Genomic DNA, 26,007 nt, shown 5'->3' with positions numbered 1-26,007 from the left:
AAACTGCAAGGGTAAAAAAAATATTATGGGAATCATATAATGGCCTCCAAATAGTAGCCAGGATGTGGGGCTGAGATTGCATAGGGAGCTGGAAAGGCCTGTAATAAGGGTAATGACATAATTCTAATGAGGGACTTCAGCTTGCAAGGGGATTGGGAAAATCAGGTTGGGTGTCAAATGGCAAGAGAGGGAATCTGCTGAATGTCTACAAGATGGCTTCTTAGAGCAGCTTGTGCTTGAGCCCACTTGAAAAAAGGCTATCCTAGATTGGGTGCTGTGTAATAATCCAGATTTTATTAGGGAACTGAAGGTAAAGGAACCCTTAGGAGGCAGTGATCATAATATGATTGAATTCATACTACAATTTGAGAAGGAGAAGCATAAGTCACATGTATCAGTATCATAATGGAATAAAGGGGATTAAAGAAGTATGAGAGTGGTGCTTGCCATGCTGGATTGGAGGGGGGATACTTGGGGGAATGACAGCAGAGCAGAGGTAGCTGAAATTTCTAGGACAGTTCACAAGTTGCAGGACAGATAGTCCCACAGAAGAAGTTCTCCTCACATGGCAAAGAAGGCAACCGGGGCTGATAAGGTAAGTTAAAGACTACTTAAAAGCCAAGGAAGAGCCATATAAAGTAGCAAAAGTGAGTGGGATGTGGGACAACCTGTACAAAAAGGATGAGTTGCTCTTGAATCCGGGATTGCACTTGAGTAAGGGGAATTATGAGGCTATCAGGCAGGAGCTTGGAAGCTTAAACTGGCAACAGATGTTCTCAGGGAAAGGTATGGAAGAAATATAGCAAATGTTGAGGGGATATTTGTGTGGAGTTCTGCGTAGGTACGTTCCAATGAGACAGGGATGTTATGGTAGGGTACAGGAACCGTGGTGTACAAAGGCTGTAATAAATCTAATCAAGAAGAAAAGAAAAGCTTACAAGAGGTTCAGAGAGCTAGGTATGTTGCATGTTCCATCGAGGTAGTACAAAGGAAAACAACATTAGAATATAGAACAAAAGTTGACAATTACAGCTGGCAGCTTGTTTCATTCACTGACCACCTTTGGGATGAAGAAGTTCTCCCTCAGGTTTGTATTAAATCTCTTCCCTCTCACCCTAAACCCGTCCCCTCTAGTTCTTAGTTCTCCAACCTGGGAAAAAGACTGACTGCATTAACTCAGTCTATGCACCTCATGAAACCATACACTCCGAAGAGATCACCCCTCATCCTCCAACACTACGATGAATAAAGTCCCAGCCTGCCCAAGCTCTCTCCATAACTTAGACCCTCAAGTCAGGGCAAAATCCTCATAAATTCCTCTGCACTGTCACTGCTTAATGGTATCATTCCAGTAACAGGGTGAGCAAAATTGAACACAATGCTCCAAATGTGACATCACCAATCTCTACAGGAACTTCCCTCCTCCTGTACTCAGAGCACTGACTGATACAGGCCTGTGGGGCCTCACTGAACTACATTTACCCCATGTGAGTGCTGATAATTCCCTCCTTACCTCCATAGGCATTGTACCATCCTCGGCGCTGATCCGAGGGTCGGCTCCACTCTGTAATAGAGTCTGAACAGCAGCAACATGGCCCCCAAATGCTGCGCGGTACAGAGGGGTCCGTCCGTACACACCCTAGCACAGACAGCAGGATCAGTTTGTGTGCACTGTATACATAAATACACACCACCTACACACTCACCATCCACATATACACACACTCATAAACACATGCATGCATACACACAAACCCATAACTTCTATGTACCCATGCATACAGAAACTACATGTACACAGACACACACGCAGAGACACACATGCACATAGACACATTTACAGGCAGATGCACCGATAAACAAACACACGCATAGTAACAAAGAAAGAAATTGCATTTATAGTTGCAGACATAAGTGAGGGGGAACTTTCAGAGTATGGGATCCACTGAGACTACGAGATGCACCAGGGCATTCCCCGAGCGTGTGCGGAGTATACAGGCACACCTAGAACATGGCACAGTGTGCTCAAGGAAAGATGGGAACATACAGAGGGTTAGCACAGAGAGTCCCTCAAAAGATAATTGCCAGGTCTAATTTTTGAACTACGCTTCTAAACTGTGGCACTCAATACCTAAAACTACAAGGGAGGCAATCTCAGTTGACACTTTTAAACACTCGGTTTATTTAATTGCCTGAGAGGAAGCCAGAGTTTCATTGTATCTATGTATAATGACAATAAAGATCATTCATTCATTCATAAAAACCTATTTAACTGTGCTTTTAATTGACATAAATTTGCTTTTTATGTTCATGTTTCTTTTTACTTGATTTTCATGTTTGTACTGTATCCCATTGTAAAATAATTTGAATTACATTATTTGTATGAAAAGTTCTCGATAAATGAAGTTACTATTATTTATATTAATACTACTACGTGGGCACATGAGAACACAGCGAGTACAGACCCAGAGCCATCAAACGTTCCTTGTATGATAACCCTTTCATTCCCAGAATCATCATTGTGAACTTGCTCTGAACCTTCTACAATGCCAGCATATCTTAGATGAGGAGCCCAAAATTGTTCACAATACTCAAGGTGAAGCCTCACCAGTGCCTTATAAAGCCTCAGCATCACATCCCTGCTCATTTATTCCAGATCTCTTGAAATGAATCCTAACATTCCATTTGCCATCCTTACCGACTTTGTCTGCAAGTTAACCTTTAGGGTGTTCTGCATGAGTACTCTCAAGTCTTTTGCAACTCAAATATTTTCATTTGGTACTCTCATGCCCATTCTCCTAATCTGTCTCAGTCCTTCTGCTGCTTGTTTCCTCAACACTACCTGCCCCTCCACCAATCTTCGTAACAAAGCCATCTATTCCATGAACTAAATGACTGATACACAGCATAAAGAGAAGCAGTCCCAACACCAACCCTTTCCGGAACACCAATGGTCACTGACAGCCAACCAGAAGACGATCCTTTTATCCCCACTAGCTGCCTCCGACCACCAGCCAATGCTCTAACCATGCCAGTAAGTTTTCTGTAAGTTTTTTTGGTAAGCAGCCTCATGTGTGGCACCTTGTCAAAGGCCTTCTGAAAGTCCAAATATACAACATCCACTGCATCCCCTTTATCTATCCTACTTGTAATCTCCTCAGAGAATTCCAACAGGTTGATCAGGCAAGATTTTCCCTGAAGGAAACCATGCTGACTCCGTCCTATCTTGTCCTGTGTCACCAAGTACTCCATAGCCTCATCCTTAACAACTAACTCCAATATCTTTCCAACCAGAGGTCAGACCACTACCTCTTTCAGAATCCTAGGGTGTAGTTCATCTGGCCCAGGTGACTTTTGTACCTTAGGTCTTTCAGCTTTATCAGCACCTTCTCCCTTGTAAAAGTAACTGCACTCACTTCTCTTCCCTCAGACCCTTCAACATCTGGCACACCGCTTGTATCTTCCACTGTGAACACTGATGCAAAATATTCATTTAGTTCATCTGCCATCTCTTTGGCCCTCATTATTATTTCTCCGGCCTCTTTTTCTTGCAGTCCTCTATCCACTCTTATCTCTTTTATTTTTTACAGACAGACAGACATACTTTATTGATCCCGAGGGAAATTGGGTTTTGTTACAGTCACACCAACCAAGAATAGTGTAGAAATATAGTAATATAAAACCATAAATAATTAAATAATAATAAGTTAATCATGCCAAGTGGAAATAAGTCCAGGACCATCCTATTGGCTCAGGGTGTCTGACACTCCGAGGGAGGAGTTGTAAAGTTTGATGGCCACAGGCAGGAATGACTTCCTATGACGCTCCGCGTTACATGTCGGTGGAATGAGTCTCTGGCTGAATGTACTCCTGTGCCTAACCAGTACATTATGGAGTGGATGGGAGTCATTGTCCAAGATGGCATGCAACTTGGACAGCATCCTCTTTTCAGACACCACCGTCAGAGAGTCCAGTTCCACCCCCACAACATCACTGGCCTTACAAATGAGTTTGTTAATTCTGTTGGTGTCTGCTACCCTCAGCCTGCTGCCCCAGCACACAACAGCAAACATGATAGCACTGGCCACCACAGCTTACTTGAAAAAGCTTTTACTGTCCACTTTGATATTGTCTGTAAGCTTACTTTCATATTTCATCTTTTCCCAGTTAATGATTCTTTGCTCTGTGTAGGGTTTTAAAAGTTTTCCAATCCTGTCATCCCACTAATTTTTGCTTTGTTGTATGCCCTCTCTTTTGCTTCTACATTAGCTTTGACTTCCCTTATCAGCCTCAGCTGTACTATTTTACCAATTGGGTATTTTTTTTGTTTTTAGAATACATCCATCCTGCACCTTCCTCATTTTCCCTATAAATACATGCCACTGCTGCTCTATTAGCATCCCTGCCAACATTTCCTTCCAATTTACTTTGGCCAGCTCCTCCCTCATACCACTGTAATTTCCTTTACTCCACTGAAATCCTGCTACGTCAGACTTTACTTTCTCCCTGTCAGATTTCAAGTTGAACTCAGTCATATTGTGATCATTGCCTCCGAGGGGTTCTTTTATCTTCAGCTCCCCAATCACCTCTAGTTCATTACTAAACACCCAATTCAGTCTACCTGATCCCCTTGTTGGCATTCAACAAACTCACTCTCTTGAGATCGATTACTAGCCTGGTTTTCCCAATCAACCTGCATATTAAAGTCTCCCATGACTACCATAACATAACTTTTGACATGCCTTTTCTATTTCCTGTTGTGATCTGTGGTCCACCGCCCAGCCACTGTTGGGAGGCCCGTACGTATATAACTGCCATCAGGGTCCTTTTATCCTTGCAGTTTCTTAACTCAACCCACAAGGATTCAATATCTTCCAATCCTTTGTCACATCTTTCTACTGATTTGATGCCATTCTTCACCAGTAGAGACACACCACCCACTCTGCCTACCTTCCTATCCCACTAATATAACGTGTACCCTTGGACATTCAGCTCCCAACTACAACCATCCTTCAACCATGAACATGTATTGAGTAATGTGGTCGCTCGATGACTGTGGTGTAGGGATGAGGAGTGGTGATACTGTTACCCCGTAACCTGGCCCTCTTCTCCCAAGTTACCTTTGAATTGGGATTGGCTCCTTTCTCGATCAGGAATTTGATGGCACTGGGATGCCCGCCACCAGCTGCCTCTGACAAGGGTGTGTTTCCATGGGCATCGGTGCAGTCCACCATGTCTAGCTGGTGACGTCGTCTCAGCACCAGCCCTATCTCGTCAAAGGCCACCCCATCTTTTGTATCCAACTCAGAAACCTGTGGGAGGAGGAAGCAGTCCATGAATACCCTCCCTTTTGATTTATCAGGCCCCATCCTAATCCCTTTGCTCCCAAAGAGTTCAGTACAGGAACAGACCCTTTGGCCCATAACGTTACTCAGTTCATAGAACATTACATCACAGTGCAGACCCCTTGGCCCATAACGTTACTCAGTTCATAGAGCATTACATCACAGTGCAGACCCCTTTGGCCCATAACGTTACTCAGTTCATAGAGCATTACATCACAGTTCAGACCCCTTGGCCCATAACATTACTCAGTTCATAGAACATTACATCACAGTGCAGACCCCTTTGGCCCATAACATTACTCAGTTCATAGAGCATTACATCACAGTGCAGACCCCTTGGCCCATAATCTTACTCAGTTCATAGAACATTATATCACAGTGCAGACCCCTTGGCCCATAACGTTACTCAGTTCATAGAGCATTACATCACAGTGCAGACCCCTTGGCCCATAATCTTACTCAGTTCATAGAACATTACATCACAGTGCAGACCCCTTGGCCCATAACGTTACTCAGTTCATAGAGCATTACATCATAGTGCAGACCCCTTGGCCCATAATCTTACTCAGTTCATAGAACATTACATCACAGTGCAGACCCCTTGGCCCATAACGTTACTCAGTTCATAGTGCATTACATCACAGTGCAGACCCCTTGGCCCATAACGTTACTCAGTTCATAGAGCATTACATCACAGTGCAGACCCCTTGGCCCATAACGTTACTCAGTTCATAGAACATTACAGCACAGTGCAGACCCCTTGGCCCATAATGTTACTCAGTTCATAGAGCATTACATCACAGTGCAGACCCCTTGGCCCATAATGTTACTCAGTTCATAGAGCATTACATCACAGTGCAGACCCCTTGGCCCATAATGTTACTCAGTTCATAGAACATTACAGCACAGTGCAGAACCCTTGGCCCATAATGTTACTCAGTTCATAGAACATTACAGCACAGTGCAGACCCCTTGGCCCATAATGTTACTCAGTTCATAGAGCATTACATCACAGTGCAGACCCCTTGGCCCATAATGTTACTCAGTTCATAGAGCATTACATCACAGTGCAGACCCCTTGGCCCATAATGTTACTCAGTTCATAGAACATTACAGCACAGTGCAGACCCCTTGGCCCATGATGTTGTGCTGACATATTAATGATCAATCTTATCCTTCCCTTCGATATAACCCCCCATTTTTATTTATCCGTGTGCTTATCTGAGATTCATTTAAATGTCCCAAATGTATCTGCCTCTAGCATTACCTCTGGTTGTGCATTCCATGTACCTACCACTCTCTGTGTAAGAGAAATATACCTCTGACATTCCCCCTCTACTTTCCTCCAATCATCTTAAAATTATGATCCCCTCGAATTCTACATTCCGGCTCTGGGAAAAAGTCTCTGGCTGTTCTCTTAACTTATGCTTCTTATCATCTTGTACACCTCCATCAAGTCACCTTTCGATTTCTTAGACTACAAAATGAAAAGCCCTAGTTCACTCAGCCTATCCTCATAAGACATGCTCTCTAATCTATGCAGCATCCTGGTAAATCTCCTCTGCACCCTCTCCAATGCTTCCACATCCTTCCTATAATGAGGCGACTGGAACGGAACACAGTACTCCAAGAGTGGTCTTACCAGGATTTTATACAGCTGCAACATTACTGGCTGGCTCTTGAACTCAATTCCCCAACTAATGAAGTAACACACCATGTACCTTAACAACCCTATCAACTTGCTTGGCAGCGAATTAAACTGACGATATTTGTTTATCTGCTTACAAAATGTCCATATCGCTTCATTCTCTGCACATTCATGAGCCTATCTAACAACTGTGTGAATACTTCTACCGCATCTGCCTCCACCACCACCCCAGTAGCACATTCCAGGTACCCATCACTTGCACATCTCCTTTGTACTTACCCCTCCCACCTTAAATGCATATCCTCTCATATTAGACATTTCAACACTGGGATAAAGATCCTGGCTGCCTGAGCCTCTCAGAATTATGTAAACCTGTATCAGATCTCCCATCAGCATATGCTATTTCAGAGAAAATGACCCAAAGTTTTCCAGCCTCTCCTTCTTGGTTTGTGTTCCCTCATCCTCCTCTTACTAAAGTCCACATTCAACTCTTCGCTCTTACTGGTGTTGAATATCAGGTTGGTGTTACCGAGCTGATATATCTTGCTCCTGGTGCCCTGTCATCTCTATAAGATTCTGCAACAATAGTTGCATCACCAGCAAATTAATAGATGGCATTTGAGCTATACCTAGCCACACAGTCATGGATACAGAGGGAGTAGAGCTATGCACTACGCACACATCCCTGAGGTGCACCAGTGCTGATCATAAATGACAAGGAGATATTATTACCAATTTTGCACAGTTTGTGGTCTTCCAGTTTGGAAGTCAAGAACCCAATTGCAGAGGGAGGTACAGAGGCCCAGGTTCTGTATCTTGTCAATCAGGATTGTGGGAATGATGATGTTAAATGCTGAGCTATAGTCGATGACCGGCATCCTGACAGAGGTATTTGCATTGTCCAGGTGATCTAAGGCTGTGTGAAGAGCCACTGAGATTGCAGCTACCATAGACCTATTGTGATGATAGGCAAATTACAGTGGGTCCAAGTCTTTGCTGAGGCAAGTGTTGATGCTAGTCATAATCAACCTCTCAAAGCACTTCATCACCATAGATGTGAGTGCTACTGGGCGATTGTCATTGAGGCAGTTCACACTACTCTTCTTGGTATAATGTTGTCCTTTTGAAGCAGGTGGGAACTTCCAACCATCGCAGTGAGAGGTTGAAAATGTCCTTGAATACACCCATCAATTGGTTGGCACAAGTATATAGAGCCTTGCCAGGAACTCCATTGGGGCCTGCCACCATGCGAGGGTTCACTGTCTTGAAAGACAGCCTGACATCAGTCTCCGAGACAGAGATGACCGGGTCACCGGGTGTGGCACGGATCTTCACCGCTGTAGTTATATTCTACCTTTCAAAGTGGGCATAGAAGGTGCTGAGCTCATCTGGTAGTGAAATATCGCTGCCATTCATGATATTGGGTTTCACTTGGTAGGAAGTAATGCCTTGCAAGCCCTGCCAGAGTTGACTTGCATCCAATGTTGCCTTCAACCATGCTCAACATTGTTTCTTCACTCTTGAAACAGCCCTCCACAAGTCATATCTGGTTTTTCTTGTACAGACCTGTGTTGCCAGACTTAAATGCTACAGATCTAGTCCTCAGCAGGTGACGAGCCTCCTGATTCATTCACAACTTTTGTTTTGGGAATGTACTACAAGTTTTCATAGGCACACACTCATTCACACAGGTTTGCATGAAGTCAGTAACAACTGTGGCATACTCGTCCAGATTTAAAGATGAATCCCTGAATATAGTCCAGTCCACCAATTCAAGGCAGTCCTGTAAGTGCTCCTGTGCTTCCCTTGACTATACCTTCTTGGTCCTCACAACTGGTCATCAGACCCTGCTTATACTCAGGGAGTAGAAGTACAGCCAGGTGATCAGACTTTCCAAAGTGAGGGTGTGGAATAGCATGGTAAGCATTCTTGATGGTGGTGTAACAGTGGTCCATTGTGTTGTTTCCTCAGGCGCTACAAATTATTTATTTATAATAATTAGTTAGTGACTTTTTCCAGTTGGTCTGGTTAAAATCACTCAAAATGATGGTGAAGGCGCCAGGCTGTGCAGTTTTGTCTCTACAATGATCACGTCGCTCAGATCATCTAGAACCTGCTTGACATTGGCCTGAGGTAGAACGTACACTGCTACAAAACTGATCGCAGAAATCTCACATAGTAGGTGAAATGGCCGACACTTCATTGCAAGATATTCCAGGTCTGATGAGCTGAATTGGGACATCACTGACATATTTGTGCACCAAAAGGAAATTATTATAAGACAGAACCTCTTCCTCTGCTTTTTGAGAGACTTGATGATCCTATCCTGACTATGTATGGAGAGCCCATCAATCTGAATCGATGAGTTCAGCACAGAAGGGGTTAACCCAAATGGTAATACTCTTGGCAGTGTGGAGGATCAGAAGGATTTTGAGGTCTGAGTCCATAGGATGCTCAAAGCAGCTGTGCAAGTTGACTCTGTGGTTAAGAAGGCATACGGTGCATTGGCCTTCATCAATTGTGGAATTGAATTTAGGAGCCGAGAGGTAATGTTGGAGCTATATAGGACCCCAGTCAGGCCCCACTTGGAGTACTGTGCTCAATTCTGGTCGCCTCACTACAGGAAGGATGTGGAAACCATAGAAAGGGTGCAGAGGAGATCTACAAGGATGTTGCCTGGATTTGGGAGCATGCCTTATGAAAACAGGTTGAGTGAACTCGGCCTTTTCTCCTTGGAGCGACAAAGGATGAGAGGTGACCTGATGAGGTATATAAGATGATCAGAGGCATTGATCGTGTGGATAGTCAGAGGCTTTTTCCCAGGGCTGAAATGGCTGCCACAAGAGCACACAGGTTTAAGGTGCTTGGGAGTAGGTATAGAGGAGAAGTAATGGGTACGTTTTTTATGCAGAGAGTGGTGAGTGTGTGGAATGGGCTGCTGGCAACGGTGGTGGAGGCAGATATGATAGGGTCTTTTAAAAGACTTTTGGATAGGTACATGGAGCTCAGTAAAATAGTGGGCTATGGGTAACCCTAGTAATTTCTAAGGTAGGGACATGTTCAGCATAACTTTGTGGGCCAAAGGGCCTGTATTGTGCTGTAGATTTTCTATGTTTCTATGGATTCCCTGAAGCAGAGGACACACACTGTCCTAATGTCCCTCAGTCCAGAGCACTTGCTGCCATTGTTCAGCAAACTAGTCCTTGTGTTGTTGTGCATAGCTGAGTCCCTTGGCTTTGATTCCAGTTCGAAGAACAGCTTTTTTCACAGAAACTCTTCTACAAAGCTCACTTTTGAGAAGATCTCTCAGGACTGTAGAGGGGTGTACTTGGGGTCCAGTGGTTTCTGTAAGTTCAGAGCTGAAAGCAGTGCTGGACTTCTTTCAGTTTAGAAGGGCTTCTAGTTTGATGCATGTCTCATCTGCTGCACTCAGTTTCCATGGGAGGCCACTGCATTTCTGGCCTGCAACCTTGCCCATTTTTTGTGCTTCTTCGGAAGAGCTTGAACAGCACATCTTGAAAACTCCTGTCTGTTGTGAAATTCCTGCTCTGGAGAGACCTTGCTGATGCAAGATGACCACTTTGTGACTTGTGGTATGCTCACTCTGGCCATGTTGTAAGAATTGATGATTTGAAGATTAAACTGACAGATCTCCCACACCTTTTAGTTTGGTTGTCCCTTGCCCAATTTAATTCCTTCTACACCCCTTTCTGTTTCAGTAAATCAGATTAGTTCATTTAACTCATATCATTAGCACCTGTTATCTTTGTTTAATCAGGCACTGGACTATATACCTGCAAAGTCATCAAGTTTTTTTCATTTAGAAAGTGGTCAATTACTTAATATGTTATTTCCTTTAATGAAAAATTTTCAAAATTCTCTGTAACATTTAATATTTTGGAAAATGAGTGTTTGGAAATCTAAAATTTGCTCTCTTCTACTGACACACCAATTTTAGAAAACCTAGCACATTTATTTTTCAACATAGTCCTCTCCTACATTTACACACTTAGTCTAGCGGCCGTGGAGCATCCGGATCTTGGATCTCCAGAAAGTGTCCACAGATGGGTGATTGATAAGTTTGTGGCTTAAGGTAGAAGGAGTTGAGTTATACAGCTTTTGTTATGTGCACATGCAGGTCAACTCTTTGAGTGATTATGCAGAAAGTTCGAAGTTAATAACTCATCTCCTTCTACCTTAGGCCATGAATTTATCAATCACCCCGATGAATTATTAGCTTCAAACTTTCTGCATAATCACTCAAAGAGTGATGTGAAACACAGAAAATGCTGGAGGATCTCAGTAGGCCAGGCAGCATCTGTGGAAAACAGTACAGTCGATGTTTTGGGCTGAAGCCCTTCAGCAGAACTGGGAAAAGAATGTGGAGCAGACTTAAATAGTGAGGGGAGAGGAGAGAGAACCATTAGATGATAGGTGGAACCTGGAGGGGGTGGGATGAAGTAAAGAGCTGGGAAGTTGATTGGTGAAATCTCAGAAGACCATGGAAGAAAGAAAAAGAAGAAAGAAGCACCAGAGAGAGAGGATGCAGGCAAGGAATTGAGGTGAGGGAGGGAAAAGGGGGATGGGAAATGTAGAAGGGGGGGCATTATTGGAAGTTCAAGAAATTGATGTTCATGCCATCATGTTGGAGGCTACCCAGCAGAAGATGTTATTCCTCCAACCTAAGTGTGGCCTCATCACGACAGTAGAGGAGGCCATGGATGGACATATTGGAATGGGAATGGGAAGTGGAATTAAAATGGGTGGCCACTGGGAGATCCCACTTGTTCTGGATGCTCGGCGAAGCAGTCTCCCAATCTACGTCGGGTCTCACCGATGTAAAGGAAGCCACACCAGGTAAATGACCCAACAGACTCATAGGTGAAGTGTCGTCCCACCTGGAAGGACAGTTTAGGACTCTGGATGGTAGAGGGAAGAGGTGTAAGAGCACTTGTGAACTGAAGACACCTATTTCTCCCCTATTAAGGAGAGAGAGAGCCTGTTGTATGTTGAATATGGAGTGAAAGAGTAGTCTTTGGGGTGTTGCAAGTCTGTGTCTTTGCTGTTGCTTTGCTGCACACTTGAGTGCTTGGTGGTGGGTACTGATGCTTTTTTTTGCTGGTGGAGGAAGGGGGGAATCATTGTTTGCTGTCACTTACACGCAGGAGGGAGGGGAACTGGGGGGAGACTTTGGGGTTCTAACATTTAACTGTCATTCATTCTTCGGGGGCATTCCACTGTTTTCGTGGATGGTTGCGAAGAAGAAGCATTTCAGGACATATATTGCATACATTTCTCTTACATTAAATGTACCTTTGAAACCTGCTCCGTTTGCAAGGCTAAGTGCCAGGAGGGAGATCAGTGGGGAGGGATGAATGGACAGAGAGTCGCGTAGGGAGAGATCACTGCAGAAAGCAAAAAGTGTGGGGGTGAGGGAAAGATGTGCTTGGTGGTGGCATCCTGTTGGAGGTGACGGAAGTTTCGGAGAATTATTTGCTGGGCGCGGAGGCTGGTGCAGTGGCAGGTGAGGACTAGAGAAACCCCATCCCTGGTAGGTTGGTGGGAGGATGGGGTAAGAGCAGACATGTGTGAAATGGAAGAGATACGTTTGAGGGCAGTGTTGATGGTGGAGGAAAGGAAAGTCTTTTCTTTGGAAAAGGAGAACATCTCCTTCTTTCTAGAATCCTGAGCAGAGATGGAGGAATTGAGAAAAGACAATGGCATTTTTACAAGTAGTAGGGTGGGACAAGGTGTAGTCTAGGTAGCCATGAGAGTCCATGGGTTTGAAATAGTCATCGGTGGATAAGCTGTCTCCAGAGATAGAGACAGTGAGATCAAGAAAGGGAAGGGAGGTGTCGGAAATGTATGGGGTGAATTTGAGGGCAGGTGAAAGCTGGAGGCAAAGTGGATGAAGTCGACGAGTTCAGCACAGGTGCAGGAAGCAGCACCAATGCAGTCGTCGATGTAGCGCAGGAAAAATGCAGACCCTCCCTCTCCTCCATTTCCCATCCCCTGTTCCCTCTCTCACCTCATCACCTTGCCTGCCCATTGCCTCCCTCAGGTGATCCTTCCCCCTTTTTCTTTCTTCCATGGCCCTTTGTCTCTTTCATCAATCAATTTCCCAGCATCCCTCCCCCTTCAGGTTTCACCTATTACCTCATGATTCTCTCTTCCCTCCCCCCACCTCTTAAATCTACTCCTCAGCTCTTGTTCCCCCAGTTTTGACGAAGGGTTTTGGCTCAAAATGTCAACTGTACTTTTTTCCACTGATGCTGCCAGGCCTGCTGAGTTCCTCCAGCATTATAGAAACATAGAAAACATGTCCCTACCTTAGAACTACCTAAGCTTTACCAATAGCTCTCTATTTATGGACTCGGATCCCAAGATCCCTCTGATCCTCCACACTGCCAAGTGTCTTAACACTAATGCTATATTCTGCCATCATATTTGACCTACCAAAATGAACCACCTCACACTTCTCTGGGTTGAACTCCATCTGGCACTTCTCAGCCCAGTTTTGCATCCTATCAAGGTCCCATTGTAACCTCCGACAGCTCTCCACACTATCCACAACACCCTCAACCTTTGTGTCATCAGCAAATTTACTAACCCATCCCTCCACTTCCTCATCTAGGTCATTTATAAAAAACACAAAGAGTAAGGGTCCCAGAACAGGCTGGTCACTGGATCCCTGAGGCACACCACTGGTCACTGGTGTATGTTGCTTGGATTTCCAGCATCTGCAGATTTTATCGTGTTTGAAAGTCACACGTAGTCTGCAGAGGGCAGCAGATATCTGTGTCTAGACCTGCTTTAAATACCTGGAGTAATGCAACATATTTGTTTTATTTACCAACTGGATGCTTTGAACATAGAACACAGAAGACAACAACACAGGAACAGGCCCTTCGGACCACACTGTTATGCTGAACCAATTAAATTAGTAATCAACTGGCCAACTAAACTAATCCCTTCTGCTGCAAAATGTCCATACAATTTTCCTCACACTTGTATGCTAATAAATGTCTCTTAAAACTGTCTTAGTATTTCTGCCTCTACCAGCAGTCCAAGCAACGCATTCCAGGCACTCAGCACTCTCTGTGGAAAAAAACTTTCGCCTCACATCACCTTTTAAATAACCCCCTCTCCCCTTAAATGCATACCCCCTGGTATTAGATATTTCAACCCTGAGAAAAAGGTACTGTCTATCATGATCTTATAAACCTCTATCAGATGTCCCCTCAACCTCCACTGTTTGAAAGAAAACAACCCAGGTTTGTCCAAACTTTCATTATGCCACATGCCCTCTAATCCAGGGAACCACCTGGTGAACACCTCCTACACCCTCTCCAAAGCCTTGACACCCTATTTTATCTATCTGTACAGAGATACACACTCTTCTGCTTCATAACTAAACTCTATTATTGGACTGCACTTTCTTCATGTAATATCACAATGTTAATACCTGGCCCATTTCCAACACCTCCCTCCCCTTTCTCGATCTCACTGTCTGTATCTCCAGAGACAGTTTACCACTGATGTCTATTATAAACCCACAGACTGAAACAGCTACCTGGACTATACCTCATCCCACCCTGTTACTTGTAAAAACTCCATCCCCTTCTCTCAACTCTTCCATCTCTGCCACATCCACTCTCAAGTTGAGGCTTTTCATTTTAAAATGAAAGTTTCCACCATTTTCAAAGAAAGGACCTTTCTTTCCTCCACCATCAATGCTACCCTCAACCACATCTCTCCCATTTCACGCATGTCTGCTCTTACCAGGTGTTAGGTCTCTCAGTGGGAGAGCATTTTGGAGATAGTGATCACAATTCTATCTCCTTTACCAAAGTACTGGAGAGCAATAGGAACAGACAAGTTAGGAAATCATTTAATTGGGATAAGGGGAAATATTAAACTATCAGGCAGGAATTTGGAAGCATAAATTGGGAACAAATGTTCTCAGGGAAATGTACAGCAATGTGGTAAATATTAAGGGGATATTTGCGTGGCATTCTGCATAGGTACGTTCCAATGAGACAGGGAGAGGATGGTAGGGTACAGGAACTGTGGTGTACAAAGGCTGTTGAAAATCTAGTTAAGAAGAAAAGAAATGCTTATGAAAGGTTCAAAAAACTCACGCAATGATCTTTGCATCATCAATGGGGATGGGAGAGATTCAGGAGAACAGGAGGGTTGCAGATAGAGATAGCTCAGGAAATTATAGACCAGTGATTGGTAAGTTGATGGAAAAGATCCCGAGAGGCAGGATTTATGAACATTTGGAGAGGCATAATATGATTAGGAGTAGTCAGTATGTCTTTGTCAAAGGCAGGTTGTGCCTTACGAGCCTGATTGAATTTTTTGAGGATGTGACTAAACACATTGATGAAGGTAGAGCAGTAGATGTAGTGTATATGGATTTCAGCAAGGCATTTGATAAGGTATCCCATGCAAGGCTTATTGAGAAAGTAAGGAGGCATGGGATCAAAGGGAACCTTGCTTTGTGGATCCAGAATTGCCTTGCACACAGAAGGCAAAGAGTGGTTGTAGATGGGTCATATTCTGCATGGAGATTGGTGACCAGTGGTGTGCCTCAGGGATCTGTTCTGTGACCCCTTCTCTTTGTGATTTTTCTAAATGACCTGGATGAGGAAGTGGAGGGATGGGCTAGTAAATTTGCTGATGACACAAAGGTTTGGGGTATTGTGGATAGTGTAAAGGGCTGTCAGAGGTTAGAGTGGGACATCAATAGGATGCAAAACTGGGCTGAACAGTGGCAGATGGAGTTCAACCCAGAGAAGTGTGAGGTGGTTCATTTTGGTAGGTCAGATATGATGGCAGAATATAGTATTAATGGTAAGATTCTTGGCAGTGTTGATGATCAGAGGGATCTTGGGGTCCGAGTCCATAGGACACTCAAAGCTGCTGCTGAGTTTGACTCTGTGGTTAAGAAGGCATACGGTGTTTTGGCCTTCATCAACCGTTGAATTGAATTTATGAGCCGGAAGGTAATGTTGCAGCTATATAGGACCCTGGTCAGACTCCACTTGGAATACTGTACTCAGTTCTGGTCACCTCACTACAGGAAGGATGTGGAAACCATAGAAAGGGTGCAGAGGAGATTTACAAATATGAATTGGGGAGCACGCCTTATGAGAATAGGTTGAGTGAACTTGGCCTTTTCTCTTTTGAGCGACGGAGGATGAGGGGTGACCTGATAGAGGTGTACAAGACAGTGAAAGGCATTGATCATGTGGATAGTCAGAGGCTTTTTCTGAGGGCTGAAATGGCTATCATGAGACGGCACAGTTTAAAGTGTTTGGAAGTAGATACAGAGGAGATGTCAGGGGTATGTTTTTTACGCAGAGAGTAGCGAGTGCGTTGAATGGGCTGCCGGCGATTGTGGTGGAGGCGGATATGATAGAGTCTTTTTAGCGACTCCTGGATAGGTACATGGAGCTTAGTGAAATAGAGGGCTAATGGTTAACCCTAGGTAATTTCTGATGTAAGTACATGTTCGCCACACAACATTGTGGGCTGAAGGGCCTGTATTGTGCTGTAGTTTTTCTATTTTTCTATGTTTTAATGTTTCTATGTTTACCCTGTCCTCCTGCCACCCTACCAGGGATAGGCTTCCTCTTGTCCTCACCTACCACTCTCCCAGCCTCTGCATTCAATACATAATTCTCCAAAGTTTCACCAACCCCAACAGGGTCCCACAACTAAGTACATCTTTCCCCCTCCCCCACATTCTGTTTTCTGCAGGGATTACTCCCTAAACTACTCTCTTGTCCATTCATCCCTCCCCACTGATCTCCCTCCAGGCACTTGCAAGCGGAACAAGTGCTACACCTGCTCGTGCACCTTCTCCCTCACTACCATTCAGGGCCCTAAAGAGTCCTTCTGGGTAAGGCAACACTTCACCTGTGAGTCTGTTGGGGTTATATACTGTGTTCAGTGCCCCCAGTGTAGCCTCCTGTACATTGGTGAGACCAGACATAGATTGGAAGACCACTTCTCTGAGCACTTATGCTCTATCCGCCAGATGAAGCGGGATCTCCCAGTGGTCACACATTTTAATTCCACTTCCCATTCCCATTCCGATATGTCCATCCATAGGCTCCTCCACTGTCGTGATGAGGCCACACTTAGATTGGAAGAACAATACCTTATATTCAATCAGGGTAGCCTCCAATGTGATGGAATGAACACTGATTCCTCAAATTTCTGTTAATGACCCCCACTCCCCCTCCTTCTTCATTTCCCATTCCCTTTCTCATCTCACCTTATCTCCTTGCCTGCATTTCACCTCCTTCTGGTGCTCCACCCCCCCTTTTATTTTTCCACTTCTGTCTCTTTCACCAATCAACTTCCCAGCTCTTTATTTCATCCTTCTCCCTCCAGGTTTCACCTATCACCTTGTGTTTCTCTCTCCCCTCCCTTCAACTTTTAAATCTACTCCTCAACTTTTTTCTCCTGTCCTGCTGAAGGGTTTTGGCCCAAAATGTCAACTGTACTCTTTTCTATAGATGCTACCTGGCCTGTTGAGTTCCTCCAGCATTTTTGTGTGTGTTGCACAAATTAATCAATATTATTTTCAACCTACATTATAAAACATAAATTCTGAACATTGTCTTCCTTGACACTTAAAAAGACCCTTTAAGACTCAAGGAAGAGAGAGAAAGGAACTCTTGACCACACTACACAGTTTAATCATTGTCCCATCTCCACTAATCCCAGTAGGATACCCTGATTTCCTTTAAATCCATGGACATAGGGGAGAAAAAGGTTAGACTGATCTTAGAGCATTTTAAAAGGTCGACACAATATCACGGGCCGAAGGGCATGGACGAGACTTCAGTGTTCTCTGTTCTATATAAGTGATCGAAACAGCAACAAAAATGAGAATAAGGTTTACTGTCACTGATATAAGTCATGAAATACATTAGCAAAGGATTATCTAGGTGAATGTCAACCATTCAGTAAGGATCTGTGACTGAATAGTGTCCACTCTCTCAATATTAAAGTAAGGATCTGTGACTGACGAGTGTCTATATCCCGATATTAAAGTGAGGATCTGTGGCTGAATAGTGTCCACTCTCTTGATATTAAAGTGAGTATCTGTGGTTGGAGAGTGTCCACTATCTCAATATTAAAGTGAGGATCTGTGGTTGAAGAGTGTCCACTATCTCGATATTAAAGTGAGGATCTGTGGTTGAAGAGTGTCCACTATCTTGATATTAAAGTGAGGAACTGTGGTTGAAGAGTGTCCACTATCTCGATATTAAAGTGAGGAACTGTGGTTGAAGAGTGTCCACTATCTCGATATTAAAGTGAGGATCTGTGGTTGAAGAGTGTCCACTATCTCGATATTAAAGTGAGGAACTGTGACTGTGAATGAAGAGTGTCCACTATCTCAATATTAAAGTGAGGAACTGTGACTGTGAATGAAGAGTGTCCACTATCCTGAACATTCAGGTGACGATCCGTAGATGAAGAACATCCACCATCCCGATATTAAAGTGATGATTTGTGTAACGAACTATAACGTTTTAGAAACGAACCAGCAGCAATAGATTACACATGAAGTCTGGTTTTGATGTTAAAACCACTATCTTTATTAGTAACTACATATCATGCAGTAGCTCAACCAAGATAAACAAAAGTTATCAGTGTTATGTGTATATGTGTGTAGATATAACTCCCAACTACATCGAGCTTGGGGGAACGAGGCTTAGAGTCTTGAGATGGTAAAGCAGGAAAGAATGCTCAGTCATCCATGTAATTAATGATGGGAAAGACATATTTGTAATCCACATTGTACTGGAGAGAGAAGGTAAATACGATGTATTCCACAGGTTCCACACTGGAAATGAGTTAACAGTCGCCATAGACCTTGTCTGTCATATCGTTCCAAATCCACATACGAATTATCACCGAAAGTGACCTGTCATAGGAATATCATCTTCAAATGGTTGCCACACAACATACCCAGGCAAGGGTTAACACATGAGTGGTCCCACAGGATATCCCAAAAAATCCACTCCTACTGATTAAACAAAGTCACTGTCACATATTCGTTGTGCACTGTGTGCCAATGATCATACCACCCTTGTGGGCATAGGAGAGTTCCAAGCCCCAGCTGCGACAAGCTGAAGCTACCTGCTTTCTTTCTCTCTCTCTCTCTCTCTCTCTATATATATATATAGATATATATGACTTTAAGTTCGTAGCAGCCCTTGACTGACGTCACTGTCCTGTCTCACTCAGGCACTTAAAGCGATAGTTCACAGTAAATAAAACCTGCAGGTTCATAACATCTGTGACTGAAGTGTGTCCACCATCCCGATATTAAAATGAGGATCTGTGACTGAAGAGTGTCCACTATCTCGTTATTAAAGTGAAGATCAGTGACTGAAGAGTGTCCACTGTCACGAACACTAAAACGAGGGTCTGTGGCTGAAGAGTTTCCGCAATACTAATATTAAAGTGTGGATCTGTGGCTGAAGAGTGTTCATAATCCCGATATTAAAGTGAGGATCTGTGTCTGAAGAGTGTCCACTATCCTGAATATTACAATCAAAACAATGGTTGTTGCAAATCTGATGTAAGTTCAGGTTGGCCAGTGTCTGTGGCGAGAAAACTGGAGATTGTATTTCTGGCTGGTGAAGGTGAAGTTGGCAAATTGGTTAAAGGCTCAGCACAACATCATGGGCTGAAAGGTCTGCACTGTGCTGTGGTATTCTCTGTTATATGTCTAGGTCCTATGTTCTATGGTCTATCAGCATCAGACTAGAGTAAAAGTTGATTTCTTTGCCCTCCAGTGAATAGGAATAACAGGTCAATACGGATGCTGTGGGCTGAATGGCCAATCTCTATGCATTATAAATCTTTGATTCTATGAACCTTGGGCTCATCTCCACTTTCATGCTTCTTATCCTAACCTTGACACCTCTATTGTTCCAATATCATCCAGGTTCAGTCATATAGTGCTGTAGTACAACATGTTGGTGAGGTCACACACACAAGACTGCATTCAGTTTTGGTCATCCTGATAAAGAACAGATGTTATTAAGATGGAAAGAGTGCAGAAGAGATTTTCCAGGATTTGTCAGGACCAAAGGGACTGAGTTATAGGGAGCAGCTGGGCAGAAATGTTGAGGTGTATAAAATCATGATTAGTGTATATTGAGTCCCATTCTTTATCCCAGAGTTGAGAAATCAATAACTAAAGCATATCAAGTCAAGTCAAGTCAAGTCACTTTTATTGTCATTTCGACCATAACTGCTAGTACAATACAAAGTGAAAATGAGACAATGTTTTTTTCAGGACCATGGTGTTACATGACAAAGTACAAAAACTAGACTGAACTACGTAAAAAACAACACAGAAAAAAAACTACACTAGATTACAGACCTACCCAGGACTGCATAAAGTGCACAAAACAGTGCAGGCATTACAATAAATAATAAACAGGACAATAGGGCAGTAAGGTGTCAGTCCAGGCTCTGAGTATTGAGGAGTCTGATAGCTTTGGGGAAGAAACTGTTACATAGTCTGGTCGTGAGAGCCCGAATGCTTCGGTGCCTTTTCCCAGATGGCAGGAGGGAGAAGAGTTTGTATGAGGGGTGCATGGGGTCCTTCATAATGCTGTTTGCTTTGCGGATGCAGCGTGTAGTGTAAATGTCCGTAATGGCGGGAAGAGAGACCCTGATGATCTTCTCAGCTGACCTCACTATCTACTGCAGGGTCTTGCGATCCAAGATGGTGCAATTTCCGAACCAGGCAGTGATGCAGCTGCTCAGGATACTCTCAATACAACCCCTGTAGAATGTGATGAGGATGGAGGGTGGGAGATGGACTTTCCTCAGCCTTCACAGAAAGTAGAGACACTGCTGGGCTTTCTTTGCTATGGAGCTGGTGTTGAGGGACCAGGTGAGATGCTCCATCAGGTGAACACCAAGAAATTTGGTGCTCTTAACAATCTCTACTGAGGAGCCATCGTACCAAACTGCAGGGGGTCCAGTGAGGGGGGCAGCCGGGTCTTGATATGCCTCATGACGAGCCTCTCAAAACACTTCATTATGATGGATGTGAGTGCAACGGGACGGTAGTCATTTAGGCAGGACACTGAAGACTTCTTCGGCACGGGGATGATGGTGGCAGCCTTGAAGCACGTTGGAACAGTGGCACTGCTCAGGAAGATGTTGAAGATGTCAGTGAGAGCATCTGCTAGCTGGTCTGCACATCCTCTGAGCTCTCTACCAGGAATGTTGTCTGGTCCAGCAGCCTTCCATGAGTTGACCCTGCACAGGGTTCTTCTCACATCGGCCACGGTGAGACACAGCACCTGGTCATTTGTAGGAGGGGTGGACTTCCTCGCCGCCATGTCATTTTCCGCCTGAAAACAGGCATAGAAGTTATTCAGCGCATCTGGGAGGGAAGCATCATCCGCAGTCAGGTGATGTTGTCCATACAGGTTGAAGATAAGAGGGGAGAGATTTAAAGGGGACCTGAGGGACTTGGCCTCCAGAGCCATCTCTGGCAATGAATTCTACAGATTCTGCAACCTCTGGCTAAAGAAATTCCTGCTCATCTCTCTTCCAAAGAGACAAGCCTCTATTCTGAGTCTGTACCCTCTGGGCCTCCCACTATAGAAACAACCTCTCCACATCCATAGAATCTAGGCCTTTGAATAGTCAGTAAGTTTCAAAGAGATCCTCCCTCATTCTCCTAAACTCCAGCGAGTACAGGCCCAGAGATATCAAATGCTTCTCATAGCTTAGTCCTTCCCAAAATAATTCTTATGAACCTCCTCTGGACCTTCTCCAATGCCAGCATATCCTTTCTTAGATAAGGGCCCCAAAACTGCTCACAATACTCCAAGTATGGTCTGCCCAGTACCTTACAAAGGTGCACCACAAGGCTGTGTGCTTAGCCCATAGCTTTACTTACTTTGCAATTATGACTGTGTGGTTAAGCACAGCTCCAATGCCATTTTCAAGTTTGCTGATAACATCACCATCACTGGCCAAATCACTTTCAAGGACTCTGTCTCATGGTCTCAATAGTTGTTGTTTATTTAATTATTACTATTATTATTATTATTATTATTCTTGTATTTGCACAGTTTGATGTCTTTTGCACAATGCTTGAACACCCACATGGTGCAGTCTATCATTAATTCTGTTATGGTTATTATTCTATTTTAGATTTATTGCGTATTCCTGCAAGAAAGTGTATCCAGGATGGCACTCTATATGGTGACATATATGCTATTCCATTGATGAACTTCTTCTTCTGTGGTGATAATTTCTTCATTTTTCTGTGTTGTGCTTTCATTTAAGTTTAGTGGTGTGTACTTCTTAGCAGAATCGCAGAGGGGTACTTGACTGAATTTAAAGAATTACGGAGGGCATAGATAGGGTCATCATCATCATTATGTGCCATGTCATATGATGTAGGGGATCATGATCTCATGACCATGATTGTTCATGGCAAATTTTTCTGCAGAAATGGTTTCCCATTGCCTCTTTCTGTGCAGCGCCTTTACAAGACAGGTAACTGCAGCCTTTATCAATACTGTCTGCCTGGTGTCAGCGGTCGCATAACTAGGGCTTGAGATATGCACCAGTTGCTCCCATGGCTTCATGTGACCCTGATCAGGGAGTTATGCAGGTGCTACACCTTGCCCAAGGTTAACCTGCAGGCTAGCAGAGGGAAAGAGTCCCTTACATCACTTTTGATAGAAATATGTCTCCAACCCACCACCCAATTAATAGGATAGACAGTATTTCCCCACTGCAAGGAGTACAGACATCGCAGGTTTAGAGGGGATCTGAAGAAGCCTTCTTTCCATCCAGGGATGTGGGATGAAATCTGAAATGCACTGCCTGAGTGAGTGGTGGCAGCAGAGACGCTCTCAAATGTTTATCTGTCTATATGTGTCTGGCAGAATAAGAATAAGAATAAACTTGAATAAGCAACACACACAAAATATGGGAGGAACTTAGCAGATCAGGCAGCATCTGTGGAGAGGAATAAACTGTTGAGGTTTCGGGCTGAGGCCCTTCATCAGGACTATCCGGATGAAAAATATCAATTTCAAGTTTATTTTCATTCAACCATATACATGTATACAGCCAAATGAAACATCACACCTCTCGGGCTAAGGTGCAAAATGCAGTACGCAAAATCACAGTCACGATCCAACACATACCGTCAAAAAATCATATTAGCACAAGTCACTGAGCGGCGTGGGCTGAAGACTGACAGGTTGACACAAAGTGCGAGATGCATGTTGAGGTAAGGCAGTAGAAAGTAACTGACACTATTATAATAAAACAAGCTGTTGTATTAATATGTGAAACAGCAGCAATGAAAAGGTGAAAAGTGACCAGTGCAGGATGAGAGTGTGTCTGTGAGTCAGAGTGGGAGGGGAGCAGCAGGGCATTCAGACAGGGTGTACGTATATGCTGGGTAGTAGCTGGCCAAGAAGTCTAACAGCTTGGGGGAAGAAGCTGTTGTCCAGCTGGACTGTACTGATTCCTATGCTGCGGTACTATCTGCCCGAGAACAGGAGCTGAAAGAAATTGTGGTAAGGATGGGAAGGATCCTTGACAATGCTGGAGGCACTGCACATGCAGCACTTCTAACATCTGTCCTGAATAGGGCGGGATAGGAGTTGCACATCACAATTGCCAAGACAGAGGGAGATACAGGCCAGTTAAGTAGGATTACTGTGGGTGGTACTGATAGTTGGAATGGTGAAGATGGGCTGAAGGGCCTGTCCGTGTTAATTTCTTTAGTTTACTTTCATTGATTTACTTTCAATGGCTGAGACATCGTATGGCACTCACCTCCTTCAGTATGCTTTGGATCTCCTCCACATCGCCCTCGAAAGCTGCCTCCAGCACACGGTACCTGCGTTTCTGTTCCTCCTGCCTGCGCCTTCGCTCCACCTCCTCCTTCTCTCGCTCCCTTGCTGCAGCCTCCTGCTCTCTTCGCACCAGGGCGATGAAAGCCTAACAGAAAGGGAAGCTGGTTTAACTTGTGTCCATAGCTGCTGTGTTAATGACGCAGCTCAGTCAGAGAAGCACAACAGTGCAGGATAGTCACAACAGGATGTACCGAAAGACAGAGGGCATGAAATACCCTCTCCTTCATCCAGGGGATGGGTTCAAGTCTTACTCCAAAAAGCAGACTAGAGGTCAGGCAGTGTCACACTGTGACACTGGCAGGGGCAGGTCTGATGGAGGGTCATAGTGTGGGAGGGGCAGTACTGAGAGAAAGTCACATCGTGGGAGGGGTGGTACTGAGAGAAAGTCACATCGTGGGAGGGGTGGTACTGAGGGAGGGTCACACTGTGGAACAATGTTCCGTCTAAGGTGCACTTGCACACATCTTTTGCTACTAGCATACAAAGGAATTTAAATTGTGCACAAAAGGTTGTCACCTTCTACCTCATTGGCATCTCATGATCGTACACAATCACATTTCCTTTTCTGATTTCTGATGCGGATGGTGTTGACAACGTGGGGTTTGCAATTATCTACTGATTTTAGAATTGGGTTATTGATGCTGTTTTTATTGAAGAAATTATTCAGTAAGCACATGTTGTTGTCACCGAGCAAAAAATTTCACGGCACAAGGCTTTTGCACACACTGGTCAATACAAATAAGAGGGAATGTTACTTTGGGAGGGGTGGTACTAAGGAAAGGTCACACTATCAGAGGAGAGTATTGAGAGAGCATTACTGTGGGGGTGTGGTACTAAGGGAGAGTCACACTGGAGGGGCAGCACTGTGAGAGGGACGGTGGTACTGAGAAAGTCACACTGTAGGAGGGTGGTACTGGGGGGAGGCTGTAATCTTTGGAGAAGTTTCCTACTCTTTTAGAGGCTGTACCATGAACCACTGATATGGGAAGGGGGACTAGAGGGGATAGTCAACAAGGCAGGATGCCAGGGGGATCTTGGGCTGGTGAAGTGGAGAGTGAGGGATGAGTCCGTTTGACGTCGTTGTGCATTGTGTTCGCACCTCTCTCTCGAGTTTCTCCATCTGTTCCTCGAACTCCTTCTTCTCCCTCAGCCGCCTTGCCCTTTCCTTACGTGCCAAATACTGCCGGAAAGCACACTGGATGGTGATGGCTGACCTCGCTGAGAAAAGGCATGAAGAGATATTTCTTTAGCTAGAGGGTGATGAATCTGTGGAACTTATTGCTAAAGACAGCTGTACAGGTCAAGACATTGGGTGTATTTAAAGTGGAGGCTGAGAGTTTCTTGATTAGTAAGGGTGTCAAAGGGAGAAGGCATAAGAATGGAGTTGAGAGGCCATAATGGAAGGATGGAGCAGACTTGATAGGCCGAATAGCCTAATTCTGCTCCTATGTATTATTGCCACTCTCCGCAATTCCACTAATTTTTGTGTCAACTGAAAACTTAGTATGCACCTATCTATATTTTTGTCCAAGTTATTTATCCTTTATGAAGACACGTATTAGGTTCAGGAATGGAACTCTGCATGTCTTCTGCTGCCGTAGTCCAAACACTCCAAAGTTCAAAATGTTGTCTGTTTAGAGATGCTGTTCTGCACACTACTATTGTAATGTGTGGTTACTTGAGTTACTGTTGCCTTCCAGGCAGTTTGAACCAGTCTGGCCATTCTCTTCTAATCTCACTCTTCAACAAGACATTTTTGTCCACAGAACAGCCATTCACTAGATGTTTTTTGTTTATTTTTTGCACTATTTTCTGTAAACTCTAAAGATTTTTGTGCATGAAACCCCCAGGAGATCAGCAGTTTAGGAGATACTCAAACCACTGCAATCTGACATCAAAAATTATTCTATGGTCAAAGAAAGTTAGATCACATTTCTTCCCCATTCTGAAGTTTAGTCTGAACAACTGAACATCTTGACCATGTCTACATGCTCTTATGCATTGAGTTGCTGCCACACGATTGGCTGATTTGCATTAACGAGCAGGTGGACAGGTGTGCCTAATAACACAG

At 44.1% G+C, this 26,007-nt stretch overlaps 1 protein-coding gene across 2 annotated transcripts in view; it reads right to left on the bottom strand.

The window, feature by feature from the left end:
- Nucleotides 1–26,007, bottom strand: part of LOC140732481 (IQ motif and ankyrin repeat domain-containing protein 1-like) — a 151,976-nt gene that overhangs the window by 67,985 nt on the left and 57,984 nt on the right. For both annotated transcript variants that reach the window (XM_073055195.1, XM_073055194.1), the window contains 4 exons: nucleotides 25,036–25,154; nucleotides 23,857–24,021; nucleotides 5,121–5,312; nucleotides 1,514–1,639 (listed from right to left, as the gene is read on the bottom strand). In XM_073055195.1, the coding sequence (XP_072911296.1) occupies nucleotides 1,514–1,639; nucleotides 5,121–5,312; nucleotides 23,857–24,021; nucleotides 25,036–25,154 (602 nt within the window). The remainder of the gene's footprint in view (nucleotides 1–1,513; nucleotides 1,640–5,120; nucleotides 5,313–23,856; nucleotides 24,022–25,035; nucleotides 25,155–26,007) is intronic.

This window comes from Hemitrygon akajei, chromosome 8 (assembly GCF_048418815.1).
Source record: "Hemitrygon akajei chromosome 8, sHemAka1.3, whole genome shotgun sequence".
NCBI lineage: Eukaryota > Metazoa > Chordata > Chondrichthyes > Myliobatiformes > Dasyatidae > Hemitrygon > Hemitrygon akajei.
Note: the sequence above shows the minus strand (reverse complement) of the source record. Positions and strands in the feature narration are given on the sequence as shown.